The sequence below is a fragment of the Pyxicephalus adspersus genome, chromosome 5, assembly GCF_032062135.1.
Source record: "Pyxicephalus adspersus chromosome 5, UCB_Pads_2.0, whole genome shotgun sequence".
NCBI classification, from domain to species: domain Eukaryota; kingdom Metazoa; phylum Chordata; class Amphibia; order Anura; family Pyxicephalidae; genus Pyxicephalus; species Pyxicephalus adspersus.
Window position 1 is genome coordinate 121,122,392 of NC_092862.1, and position 14,999 is coordinate 121,137,390.

General features: G+C 37.7%; 1 protein-coding gene across 2 annotated transcripts in view; it reads left to right on the forward strand.

Annotated features, from left to right (window-relative positions):
• Positions 1–14,999, forward strand: part of DPP6 (dipeptidyl peptidase like 6) — a 626,323-nt gene that overhangs the window by 524,442 nt on the left and 86,882 nt on the right. For both annotated transcript variants that reach the window (XM_072412585.1, XM_072412586.1), the window contains exon 8: positions 8,098–8,218. In XM_072412585.1, the coding sequence (XP_072268686.1) occupies positions 8,098–8,218 (121 nt within the window). The remainder of the gene's footprint in view (positions 1–8,097; positions 8,219–14,999) is intronic.

The following is a 14,999-nucleotide window of genomic DNA, read 5'->3' on the forward strand; positions in this document are numbered from 1 at the left end:
TCCCAGCTTCCTTCTTCATTCCAGCGTTGATGGAACAATGGGCGCAGCCATCTTCTATCTTCTATCTTCTTCTTCTGGCTTCTGCTCATGACACCTGATCTCACAATGTGAAGGTGTGGGATTGGCATTTTTTTTTTAATTCCTGGAAAGCCCTTTTATGACGCGTGCCCAATACTGTTTATGCATGGGTTAGAGAATTTTCTACATTGATTTCCCCTTTCAGGTGGTGAAGGAAAACATTAATGGATGAGTGCTTCAAAGTTGAGTGTGGATGGGTCAAGGGGTGGATTTCATAGGGGGTATGCCCCTTTGCCTTAAATGGGGTATCGTGAGGACAGAGCAGGAAACATTTGCAAATAACCACCTATATTTTGCATTGGCCAATCATATATTTTTAAAAGGTATTACCTTTGGTCAGGAACATGACTTAAATTTCTTGATGAAGGATGGCATTTTCTCTACAGAATTCATATTTCATTCTATTTGTGATAACAATACACTTTTAACAATAAATGGATGTTACGGTCCATGCTTATACAGCTGAACACTAATGAATGTTTCTATTCAGTCTGTTTCTCGGGCTGTTACCTCCGTGCTTTTCAAATAGAAAAATGAAGAATAAAGAATAGAGATCACAGCAGTTTTAAGCACCATTTTGGGTTTTAAGCTTTTTCTATGCTTTGTCAGTATAGAAAAAGTTTAGTGATTTATCCAATGACAGATTACTACATCAATTAGAAAAAAAGTACACCAGCTCAAACCTGGTTGCAAGTGGTTTTGGCTACTGAGTTCCAATGCTCACAATTAATTCTGCTAATTCTAGGATTATGGCTAGATCCACTTTTTCCATAGTACAGGTCCCATGAAGGTAAGGCAGCAGAGTCTTTTCAGGTTCAGCCCTACAATCATGACCTTGAAAATAGAGGACATATGCTCGGTCCTAGAGGCTATGAATATTCCAATACATTTGGGCAGATGTTCCTGCTGTTTATTGCCAAATACTAGCAGTGTGAAGCTTGCTGTGTGTATTGGAGTCATTAAGGTGAGGTGCTTGCTGCTTGTGCTAATGAAAATGTAAATTTAGTGTGGTTTGAAGTTAAAATTGTATGAGCTGAGAGCACATAGGGAATTTCCCAAGGTCCGTGGCAATTTTTTTTTGCTACTATGGGAGCCCCGGAATTTTATTCTGTTTACCTAAATATCAGGAAGGAATCTTTACATAATTAGTTTTTTATATGTGTAAAAAAAAGTAAAATATAACATGGCTATCCGTCAGCCCAGCTTGATATATGTAATTTCACATATTTTAAAATTTGTGCTTCGTAAAAATGTTTGCTTGTAAAATATTGATTGTGCACATAGTGTGTATTTTTATATGCACATGGAAACAATCATATTTACTTATCACATACCACCCATTGGTTCTGCCTCACTTCCCTTTCTTACAATGGATTTTAAGTAGGCCAAAAAATGCATTCCGTATGTGATTGACATTTCAGATCAGTAGTTGTTAAGCCATTAGGATGAGTCATTTGGTGCTGTTTTGCTACTTCATAAAAACTAAAGCAAGAATGAAGCTGCTGTCTACTAGAGTCGGTCAATGACATGCAGAAAATGTGACTTTTATGTAAATCACATGCAAATTGCACTGACTTGAAACTGAGCCAGTCAAACTCCTCAACTTGTAAAGTTTGATTGGCTCAGTTTCAAGTCAGTGCAGTTTGCATGTGATTTTCATAAAATGTTCTACATCCCATTGACAATTTCTGTTGCCTATAATAACCAAGAAAAGTCCAATTTTCCATTCATAGACCCTAATAAAGAATATAGGCTGAAGAAACAGTCGGCCATAGATCTGAGGATCTCTCGACCTGTACGTAGCTTCAATTTTCAAAAAATCATTACTAAGGAAATTGATAAGTTGTCATGATATGTACATCTCCAGATTTCAATACAGTATTTATGTAGTCAGGACACCATATGAAGCATTCTTTTCAGAGAGAGCTGATCAGGAAAAATACAGGCACAGGGGACACCCTCACCCTGGTTGATGTATGAGTACAATTGTCATTTGTCATAGTCCAATAACAGACAAGCCAATGAAATGCAGCTTCTGACAAGTAATAATGCCAAGCATAGACAACACAGAGAATGTTATTCTCTTTAACTATTGGACAAGAAAGTCTCATAAAAAAACATTTGACAGACCTAATGCTGTAAAAGGAATCTTCCCTCCAGGCACCAAGCTTTCAATGGATTGTTAGCAGGTCAGAGGAAAATCCTCTCTTGTAAATGTGCTTTCGTGAAATAAATGAAACCTCTTGTGAGCTGAAGAATCTTCACAATAATGCAAAGTAAATCATTAGGTGGGGGATGTGACTCCAGCGATGAATTAATCAAATCTTGGCCTTTTTATTATGTAGAACAAAAATCTACGTCAGCTGTCCTTAGATAGATCGTATGCATCGTCTTGCTCAGAGATGACCTAACAAAGCAAAGCCTTGTAGCAAGTCTATGTCTCCCTGGAGTATCTATCAACTGGCAAGTATGTGGGAAAGAAATGGAAGACTGCAAGAGAGTTACTTTAATTGGCCATGTTTGGAAAAGTTTAGTTGCCTGGCTCTCTGTGGCTTAAACTCTGTTTGTGACACTGACCTGGAACAAGCATGTAGTTTATGAAAGTCAAGTTGTGGAGGCCAAGAATGTGGGGGAAGTGTTATCTCTTTTGTGATCTGGAATTGCTTCAGTTGCTCTGGTTCAGCAATGTTATGTGTCCAAAACATGTTTTTGAAAAAAAGTCAGTTGACTACTAGAATGTACTGAATGATTTTTCCATCAATTGTTTTTTTCTTCAGGCATAATCCAAAGTAACAATGCTAGGATTTTTTGTGTTTAAATTGTGAACGAATGGTTCAGAGAGCATGAGACATAATTTTCACACATAGATTTGCCACCACAGAGTTCATCTTTAACCCTACTGAGTTTCTGAGGGATGCGCTGGAGAAGACTTTATGTAGAGATTAGTATAGGCTGGCTTAACTGCTAGTACACTTGCCCAGGGTCCTACATTTATATCTCTGCCCCAATGGCATCTGCACTGGGTCTGTATCTGCCTTGTGCTTGATTGGGTTTCCTCAAAACAACATACTGGTAAATAAACGGACACAATAGTGACAATAGAGACCTTCGATTGTAACTTCCTCTGAGAGGCAATTGATTACTATGGACTCTCTAAAATGCTGCAAAATGTTGGTGTGGTGTATATACTTAATAACAATAATAATTAGTTGACTTTCGATTTGTTGTCCTAATTGTTTGCCACTTGCGAAAATTTAATCGAACTTCCAATGGTTCCGCGAAATTTTGGCGAACCGATTTCGCGAAACCATTGGCAGAGTCATAATGCAGCCCTGGAAATCCTCCTATTCGCACGATCCCCGGGCACTAGAGGTTAATTATCCTCTAGTGCCCCAGGGATCCCACACTCTTCTAAATGAATGCAGCCACAGCTGCAAAATTGGAAAAGATGCCAGGGAAAGGAGAACCTCCTGACATTGTAATAAAGGTATCTCTTACAAATGATACATTTGTTGCAGGTATAAATGTATCATTTGATACTTATATTACAATGAGATACTTATATTACAATGTGGGAGGTTCTCCTGTACTGGGCATCTTCTCAATCATTGCAGCTGTGACTGCATTCATTGAGAAGAGTGTGCGATCGCAGAGGATTTCCAGGGCTGCATGATGCAGTCCTGGAAATCCTCCTGTTCGTCGAGAGCTCCCTTTTTGCCACTCCAAAACCAAAGAAAAAATTACCTTTAAAGAGTTTGTATAGTCATGTTCTTATCAGAATGAAAAGCAATTTAATGTTCATTTGTGCATCCCTAGCATACTCTTGTTACTCTTGTGGGTGAACATGGCTATACTTGGGAATGAAGATTGCTAAGGGTAGTCAATTTACAAAAATAATTACATTATTATGTTTTGTGCTAAAACACAGTGATTTTCTGATGCAGTTAATTAATTTTATAGATGTATATTTATTTTGTCTTTATTGCTTTGATGCCCCATACATTGTTCATTGTAACAATGGTATTCCAGGATTTATCTAGAAGGACGATTACATACTACATCTACCAGGTTTAGTGTTGTGTGACGTACAGTATGTATAAACAATTTTCTGTTATATTGGTATACAGATTGTTTCAGTAGATGGTCCTGGTATTGCAGTTCAGTATGCCTTTTGGATGCAGTGGTTTGGAACATTGCTACATGGTGGAAATACTCACTGCTATAGAAGTCATTAAATTGATGTATGTTTTTGGAACATGTTCCCCTCACTGTTTATCAGCCTGCTGTCACCTAAATGGTCTGATTTGAAGATTTTATTTCATGTAAAGCTAAGACGTTTTTTTATGATGCCTGCGGGATATGCCATAAGGCCAAGACAGGTGACCTGATTTAGCACATTCCACCTGTCAAGGGACATTAGCAATGGCCGGTAGCTCTCCAGAGAGGTTGGCAAACTAATAGCATGAAGACTGTTAGGAAAACTGTGATAGACATAGCTGGTAAAAGGAGGTGAATGAAGTCAGATCCCTAGGGACTCTCTGCAGTGATGATGTCATTGGACATTTTAACCCTGGCCCCATGCATAGAGAACTGTTCTTATCATATGTACATGGGCAGATACATGTCATTTCAACAAAAATAATTCCCAACATGCTAATATAAAATATTGGCCATGTCAATGTAACTGTTCATAAAAAGAAAATTCATGGTGTTAAAAAAAAAAACTGAAGCAAAGCAAAATCACTTTTATTTTGTAAGTTTTTATTTGCTATGTAATCAGCGGAAGAAAACAAAAGGAATGAGGTGCCTTCTACCTAAAGTGGTAGCTCTTACCTATGAAGGTAGCTCAATACCTTACCTACTTCCATGCTATTTTCCTTCCCTGCATTCACCTGCTAAAACAATGTGAAATACCTCTTATCTATAGGTATATAAAGCATGTGACTTAACCCCTTTACCTACAATGTACCACCTGGTATTACCAGTCAATGATCTGTAGTGCTGTCACATAGGAGAGGGCCATTAGCTCTGTGAAAGCTCTGACCCAAACATAGCTTACTCCGGACTTGTGTGGGTTCCTGTGGATAAACAAGGTGGCAGGAGAAACTAACTATTAACAGTTAAGAAATGCAAACATGGGCACCCAATATGCAAAGGACAGGTTTACTGTGAGCAAATGCCTGTCAACTGCAAAAGACAAATACAAACATGGTTGGTAGGAGTGGACGGGGCCATGTAAACAAGCCCTAGAGTAACATGCCAGTGCCTTGAGTTATTTATGTAAAAATCAACAGTGAACACTAATAGACTGGGAAAAGAAGTGGTACATTTCATAATTAGTAAACTATGTTGTGTTGAAGTTACGTGCTGTGCTTCGGGTGAAGGGCTTTGGGTAAAAACCATGAATCACCTACGAATGGTGCCTAACCACCATCCAAAATTGTTCATAATCATTCAAAACTGTTCCCAAATTCAGGGATCCCACCAGTGATAAGGTCTGTAAATGAGGATCATCCCACCAAGGGCAATTGGGGAGTCATGGCTGAAGTGATGACATCTTATGTCTAATCGAATCCGTATGCTGGCTGCAGCCTTAATTGTTTCACCATTGGTTTTACTATAGTGGCATCTTGTGACCATTCAGAACAGCTGTTTAATATTAATGCTGTCTAAAATCCTTTTCTATTGGATTATTTTTAATTTTTATTTTACTGTCATTCACAGCATTACCTGTCAGTTATTTTTTTAGCAAAAATTGTATCTAATAATTTACAGTAATTGCTTATTTATATGCCACAATGCACTGTTTGACAGGCTTAATAGCAGATGTGACAAACCAGTTTTAATGTTCTGCTCATAAATTAGACATTAAATATACGTAACAGCTATCCATTTTGAAAATCAAAGAATTTTTATAAAGCACCTGTCACATAAATTCAGTGGTGTACAGGAAATCTAAGAGGTTGGCCAGTTGACTGCGTCATTCAGGCTGTCATAAGTTATGAGTACTTTCCATAAGTTTTTAGGAATTTTGTACAAGAGAACATCCCAGTTATATGATAGAAGTTGAGGAGCTTGTGAAGTGTCATAGAATTAGGGATGATCAGGAAAGTTTGTTAAAATCATATTTTCCTGCTTTAAGAAATATCGGCCAAATCGACGTTGTGAGTTAATTGGAAATCCTCTGAAAATGGCATTATCACCAAAACTGAAAAGGGTGTCAGGGGGACCCAAGGGAACATTTCTATTTTTTTGTACAAAAATGAAGACAAAGAATCAAGTAGTGTTTTGTAAATATAAGTTACATATAGTCAGGAAAATGCATTTTTTGTATAAATATTTTTATACGAACATTCCAAGAATGTAAAAACATACATACAGTAGTTACATAATGGGTAGGAAAGGAAAACAGAGTAAGGTGTTGGACTTCCTGCTTGCAATGCTCATGGTCACATAGGATATATAACTCAGAAAAATTAAAAACATGAATTCTGCATATTGGAATAATGCAAGAAGTGGCCATTTCTAGTACCTTTGTAGAGAGGATCAAGGGGTGAGGGGGACCATCTGTAAAGGGAGAAGAAAAGGAGAGTAAGAGTGAACTATAAGGGATAAAAGATAAGATAAAAGACACCCAGGTAACCCAAGTATATGGGTAGGAACATGTATTTTTAAATCCAGAAGAGGTGACTTTAAAGCTACTGGAAGACCCAGAGGTCTTCAGCTGGCATTGTGCTGTTCATTTTGTGTTGATCCTTTTAGAAACAATAGGCAGCCTTCAAACGTACCTGCTCCAATACATTTATTGCTTTATACGTATGCTGAAGTTACTTTTTCTAATTTTTTTTGCTGGCTAGCTGGTAAGTGTGCCGAGAAATGTTCATATTGTGTTTTCTCCAGGAACAAGTGAGAGAATACCCTACCTTACCTCCAGGTTCTTAATGTTGAAGCCAAGTAATGAGGAAATAAGAAAGAAAAATCAGCATTTTTGGCACTTATATATATTTTAAAGTCAAGCATATAAAACGTATAATCTTCTGACATGGATAGATTAAGTAATTAAGGTTGTTCCCATTACCTATATAATGGGAACGTGACCTGCTATCTATACAGAGACTCCCTAGGGTCCACTGAACTCTCAACACTGCAGCGCCTCTGTCTGCTAGACTCTGCATACCAATGTTGGATATTGTCTGCAACAGTTTGTACCAGACAACTATGTGTAATACCATCTTTTCCTGTGAGATATCCCTCTTAGTGAATTCTTTTATCAATTACAACATATAATGCTCTCCACAAGTCCCCTGGGAAAGCCGTCTGGGGAAACACGTTGGAATACGAGATATTTCACTTACACACTTGTACGCAACTCAAAAGAGTAGTTAGCCTCTGTATAGATAGTAGGTCATGTTTCCCATGAAATTGTTAATGGGAACGACCTTTTTTAATTAATCTATCAATGTCACAAGATTATATGTCTTATATGCTTGACTTATATATATATATGTGCTAAAAAAAAAAAACTTTTTCTGTCTTTTTTTTCCAGGACCAGACCTGATCATTTTTAATATTATAAAACTTGATATATTAAGTTTTATATTAGTAATCCAAACTTTTCCAGACTTGCAATTGAAAAACCATGTGTTTAGCTGCTCCCAGGTGCATAGAAAACTCCAGAAAAAAGAAAAGCAACCATAAAACCAAAAATAACTTGTCTCTTTCAGAATTCACTGCAACAACAACCACAGACACAAACTTGTCAACAAAATGGTTTAGGTAAATTGGAGCAATTAAGGTTGAGCCTGTGGCAGCGCACTGTGGTCAGCTACAGGTCTAAGAGGGGCCTAAAATAGCAAATACCAGGAGCAGCTTGCACTGCCATATGCCAAGAAGTGCCTGATGGCTTTAAATTTCTGTTTTACAAGCTTTGAAGCTTTTTGAATTTACTCTGAAAACCTGAAAAATACCACATGAACTAAATATTACCAGCTGACCTTCTTATTTTTTTTTCCATTTCAGATTTTTATATTTGAAAACAACATCTTCTATAAAATGAATGCAGACAGCCGACCCATCCGCCTGGTGTCTACTGGGAAAGAAGGAGTCATTTTTAACGGGCTGAGCGACTGGCTTTATGAAGGTAGAACAAATTGCTTTGAAAAAAAATGGAATGCTATGAATGATAGCTGACATTTTACTGTAATAAAACCATACATTAGACTTCCGTACAACAACATTAAAGTCCTTCGGCCCTTCAGATGCCAATATCGTTCCCATAAGAAATGTGGCAAAGGGCAGTGATAGCATTTTTGTGACAGATCATTGTGTCTTGTACTTAAAATTGCATCTGCAGTCGGCTTTTGGAAAAGGTATGCATCACTTTGTGCGTCTGGAACATAAAAAGCCTGTGTGTTTGTGATATATAGAGTGATGGATCAGGCCTTGCAAATGGCCATTTTGCTGTGAAATTGACAAGAGGTTCACTTTGTCTTCCAGCACTCCCTTAGGCTACAATTTGCAAGCTTGTAGCTTTATTTTTGTAAATTAGGAAGGGAAAAACAGGCTCCCTAGCAGAGTATGGGTAAAAATGTATATATATATATAGATATATATATCTATATATATATATATATATATAATTTTTGTGTTATACCACCCTTGTGGGATCACCTTTACCTTTTCTGGGGTAAGAGGTATTTTCAGACTGCAGGAGAGATGTATGAAGCACACTGGAGACAGTAGATAAGGGTGAAACTGACCTGCAGTCAGTTTTATTAAAAGGTTGGATATGATAAAACAAATCAAAAATAAATCCTAGCCAGTCAGGTACTAACTAAACAGCTGGCAGATGCCTCTCTACCAGTTGGTGGCTAACCCAGCCAACTCAACACAAACGTTCCAGCAACCTTTACTCACATGTAGTACAACAGTGGCTCTCACAGGCAGCTTACCTGTGCCCCAGGTCAGGGAGCTTTCTTCCCCTCCTTTCCTTTTTACCTGCTGCTCACAGCTGTGCAGTAATTATTGGCCAGACAAAACCAAACTCTGGCCTGGATCAGAACACTTCTGAGTGACATGCAAAACCCAGGTCTGGAATCCCAGCAGTAATCTCTCCCATAGCAGAGGAAACAAGGAGAACATGCAGAGGAAACTGTGTCATTGAACATATAAAGAGCAGACCACTGCAGAGGTTACAACCTGAAACATACAAATAGGGCTGGAACATTACACAGAGTTCTGTAATTTAGGCTAAAAAAAAAACAATCAGGGCTTCTAGGTATGTGCTGAAGGGCACTCTGAGCTACAAAGACCCCAATATTAAATGGTTTATTATGGTGGTATAATTGAGTTATCTCCAATTCAGGGAGCATATAAAATATAAGGAGATTAAATGTGTGTCTTCAAGAGAATATCCAACATTTTGAGATTGTGCCAGAATAGGAAAAATAGAAAACTCTTTGCATGAGGACATTTGCTCTGGTGGATACTGTGTAAAAGGGAATTCCTATTGAGTTTACAGAATAGGAAGTAAAGGAAAACTGCCCCCTATGACACACAAGTGGGAAAAACACTGATAGGTGTTTTAAATATTCCCTACTGTATCCAAAATGAAAAAAAAATCTTGGTTTTACATATACAGTGGTACCTTGGTTAATCCGTTCCAGATCCTTGGACTTATATCAAACAGGACTTATACTGAGGTACCACTGTATACATAAAGCACAATATAACTGGGTTTCATTCAGATGGAATCTAAAATCATGTGTAAAAAAGTTGGTCTCCTAAAACTAGCTAGGTTCTCTTCTAGATTCATTTGATACATCATTTTAAAGAGCAACTTTCACCCCTCCCCCCAAAAAAATGCCACTTGTATGTGTAAGATGGAGCACTTTTTCTTTACATTCTAGGAAAGCCCCTTATGACGCATGCGCAATCCCGGGAATGTGTAGAAGAAGCAGTGCACAGGCTCCTGGAATATGTGATGTATTAGTCTCAGGAGGCTGTGGGTTTCTGCTTCATTCTTTAGCTGTAAATATGAAAGGGGAAAGGTAATGGTAAAACATGTAAAAAAAAAAAACAAATCTGCTTTAGGTAAATGCGTCCATATGCCCTTTCTCATCGGCAGCTTGAAATTTTTTTGTCTAACAAACAGATGGTAAATGTACGGCACTTATTACGTGTGTTCAGGGTTAGTTCATAATAGGTTTAATCATTGTATGCATATAAGAAGAACTTTAGGTGCTTCTAAAGGAGTCCAATGTTAACCATCTTAAAAAGATCATATTTTACCCTAATATTTATTCTCTGCAACAATTACAGATTTTGAGATTAACAGAAATAATGACTAATGATAAGTTGTGTATTTCTAGGGGTGGCTTACCACTGCACAATCCTGCGAGTGTGATTTGTGTTCTGTCTATTCACACTACGATTTATACCAATGCCCTTATAACTTGTACACGCTGATATTGGTTCTTCTCCACTGAAAGATAGCTAATGTCACAGTGTGACGTTAGGAGAACAGCCAGATGCCGCTGGGTCTCTGGGGTTTTGCTTTACTGATTGTCATTTCCATCCTGTTTTCTTCTTCATAACACAGCATGACAGGATATTAAACACAACAGCAATGTGACTGCTGAAAATGGTGCGCCGGCTCCGAGGTTACTTCACCTTTTGTGGTCCATTATCAGTGCTGAAATCATTCAGGCTTCCGCCAGCATTCATAATCTTCTTTTATTTTGTGTATGGAAAAAATTACTAAACCGTATTGGTATCCTTATACACTCATTGGTAGTGGTAACACTTTTACTATTGCTATCTTTAATGTTCACAAGTGTTTAATATTTGAAGAACAGTTTTATTCATTCATTTGTTCATATTGTATATTATTAATGCATATTCATGGATTAGGTAATGGACATGGAATATGAAAACAGATTAGGAAAAGAAGAACTTTTGGAATGACATCCAAATTTAACTGGGTAGATCACCACTGCTTCCATTTACCCAGGACATTTTATATTTCATTAACATTGGAGGGGAAAGGGGGCTACTTATTAGCTCAAAGTGTTTAGAAAAATGGCCACCCTGGGACAGTGGTCTCCAACCATTTCGGACCCACGGACCACTAAATTTACCGGCTCCGGACCCTGCATGTGCGATGAGCTGGGTTTACTCAAAGGGGAAGAAACTTCCCCCAGAGTGGTGTCATGATTTCACAACCCGTCCATGGGCTTTAATGATTTCTACCTAAGAATGTCTGATTCCCTGTTTTATAAATAAACCCTAAGTTTCCTTTATATTGGCTATTTGCAATAAAAATTGGAATAATTTACAGGCTGGACAAAGGGTTTAGTTAAACAACTGGTATAGAGGTTTATATATCCACCCAAAAAAGCAGGGCATCTGAAGAGGAAAGAGGTACAAAGTGACTTGGATCTGAAGGAGGGACATTCATCTAAATCAGGGACAGTTGGGAGGTATGAGTGCATTCTTTAATTACACTTTGTTGGCTGTTGTCCAAATGTTCTAAAGATAAATGGCTGATTGACAGAAAAACATGGTGTCACTTCTATCCTATACTAGGTCCATGCTTTCTATAATTCAGAGAATGTCTAAAGTGTACGAGCCCATTTTCACCTGAATTAGTTTCAATAAAGCATTCACCTGTATGTGTATTATCATGTGTTCCAAGGTAACGCATTACTAGAGATTATTTATTTTAAATGAGCCTATTAAGGGACGAATTGCCTCTGTGCTATATTTTGTCATTGCTGTGCACTGCAAAACACATTGTGATTGTAGTGCATTATGGTGCAGGTTCACTCATTTTACTGTGCATTACTATGATACAGAGGTGTGAATTGGCCCTAACTCTATAAAAGCACATCTACCGAACTGATTTGAATTATCATATCAGAATTAGTATTTCATTAATGAGCTGTATTGTACCTGTAAATGACTGTATAGTCATTAATACCTGTAAATGATAAAGTATAGTAGTGTCCAGACAATATGGTCACCAGTGACAGCTGTCATTGTCCAATGGCCTACTACTTATCTCAGATTGCTTAAATTACAAGTCTGATCCATTCCAGAATTGATTCCAGTTGGAACTATCCAGCCACTATTAACCAAGTGATCCTGGTTTAATTTTGTTATTAAAGCTGCAAAAATAAATGAAAAAACATCCTTGCTGTGGCACTGCTCCTGTACTGAAATTAGTGAAATTCAGTTTTCATTCTAAAGGGGGACAAAGAAGGGACTCATACTTACCTTGACCCTCGCTGCCCCAGAAGCCACTTTGCATCTGGGTGGGCACGCAACATCCTCACTTAAAATTCAGGAGACATCACAAACATACAACAATAACATCAGTGCCTACCTCTACAACACAGAGTGCCTTAGAGAAGAGGGCACAGGGGACCAATCACACAGATAAGAAGCCCAAGACAGGGAGGAAACAAGATTAAAAAAAGTGCTTTATACCAGGGGTCGCCAGCCTTTCGGACGTCACAGATCACTAAATTCATCATTTTAAATCCTGTGGACCATTAATATGAATTTTTTTTTAAAAAGATAAATACATTTGTAAAATAATGATCTTCCTAATGGTGCCTGACAAGGACTGTGGAGTCTCTGATTCATTGATCAGCACACGGTTAGGTGAAGTATTACTATTGGTACTATTATCATTAGTTACATTATCTTTGGTATTACCAAATAATTAGAATAGATTAGATTGGAGATTTCATAGATATACCACACCATTGAGGTAGATGAGAACAAACATGTTGCTTGAACCTTTCTATACCACTCAAAAGGGGTATTTTTAAGCAAATATTATAAATAAAAAAAATTATAAAATGACAACTTTTAACCCCTTCCTTCGTCATGGGACAGAAAATAAGATCAGAGCTATGATTCTGTAAATTAGGAATTCTACCTATTACTGTACGACATCTGGTGATATATGTCCTCAAGCCAGGAGCTCACTTATTCCCCAGACTTCCAAGTGGGGAATTCGCATCAGAATCTGTGCTGCCTTTGTTTAATAACCCAGCTGGGATGTGAGCTGTTCTATAATAAATAGGCTCCTTGGTATCATTGCACAGCCAGAGATTCAAATATGAAGGCTGATCATCCAAAATTAAAAACACTGTTTTGCTGCTGCCACCTTGTGGATGTGTTTGATTATTACCTAATTTATGCAATTTTAACTACACAATGTACTTGTTCGGTTTGTGTTATTATTACACAGTATTTATATAGTACCATCATATTACACAGCGCTTTACAAAGTCAATAGTCATGTCACTAACAGTCCCTTAAAGGAGCTCACAATCTAACATCCCTACCATAGTCATATGAGGTCAATTTTGAGGGAAGCCAATTAACATTAGTACATGTTTTTGGAATGTGGGAGGAAACCTGAGTACCCAGAGAAAACCCATGCAGACACAGAGAGACCCTGCAAACTCCATGCAGATAGTGTCCTGGCTGAGATTTGAACCTGGGACTTAGTGCTGCAACGGCAAGACTGCTAACCACAGAAACACCGTGCTGCCCATATAATTTGCTGATTTCTGGCAAAAGTATTCTTTTTAATACTACATCTTTTCCTATTAATTAACAAATATATACTTATATACAAATATATATAATATATACTATAAAGCGGAAATAAACTTAAATGTAAAAACTTGTGAGCAGGCATGCTTTCTATTGCTGATAGGGACTGGCAATGTCCCTTCTCCAAAAAAATAAATAAATGGTATGCACCTGTTTGCAATTTAAATAACCTCAGCTCTCCTTGTTCCAGCACTGGCATCTTCAACTGGTCCTCTTCCAGGTTCGGGATGTTCAGTCATATTGAATGGCCAGGCCATGTATTGACATAATTCCCAAGCATGCACACAGGAGTTCATTCATTCCCAGCAGTGGGCTATGCTGGGATCATGCACTGAGTTGAACATGGGCAGCTTGTTGTACATAGGAAAGATTAAGGACTGGAGGGTAGGTTTTTTTCTGTGCAGAAGGGGCTTAGCCTGTCCCTTCTGCAACAAAAAAAACTTTTTGCTCATATTTTTTTAAAAACAGTTCTGCTTTAATACAGAAAAATATTAGAATAAAAGCTAAAACCGAATGTTCATAGTAAGCAGCAAAATCTATAAACACTGTTACTGAAAGTGCAAATAAGTGCAGTGGAACTGGGGGAGTGACAATATGTTCTGTTTGTTCCTTCCATGCCCAGTATCCCTTTTTGGTAGGGGCACCTGTATGGTGCTATCTGGAGGTTAGTACTTGGGCTAATGTTGAAAGCAACAGAGGTAATAGGTTGCACATGCAAAATGAACTTAAAGGGCATAAAACCTCCAAGTGCCATGACACTAGAGAACATCCTATAATCAATCACAAGTAAGGGGTTTTTCCAAAGGCTACTTAAGATGAAAGCAGAGAACTCTAAGTAAGGTGGACATATACAAGTTAAAGTGGTCCAATACATCTCCTTCAAAAGCACAGTAAATCCTCATGCATCTCAGATATTTTTCATTTCAGAAATGCCAACATAATAAATATTACATGTTGTATTCTTTGTATTTATGTAGTATTGTTGCTTTTGCTGAATCTGATTTTATGAAAACCCAACTATACTGAAATGATTTAAACTCATGCACCCTGCTGATTGTAGAGCTCTAGATGTGGCTCAGCGGGTGTTTTGATGCACCTGGAATGTATTTAGCTGATTTCAACTAAAAAGTTCACTTGGGTTTTTAATGCTGAAATAGGGATTTTGAAACATTTTACATGGTTAAATGTTGATTCTCAGACAGACTTAGTATAAAAGAGACAGAAAGAGAAGGACTCCTATTACAGCTTCCCATTGAAGAACTGCTTCTTGGATTTCTTTGTCTTAGATA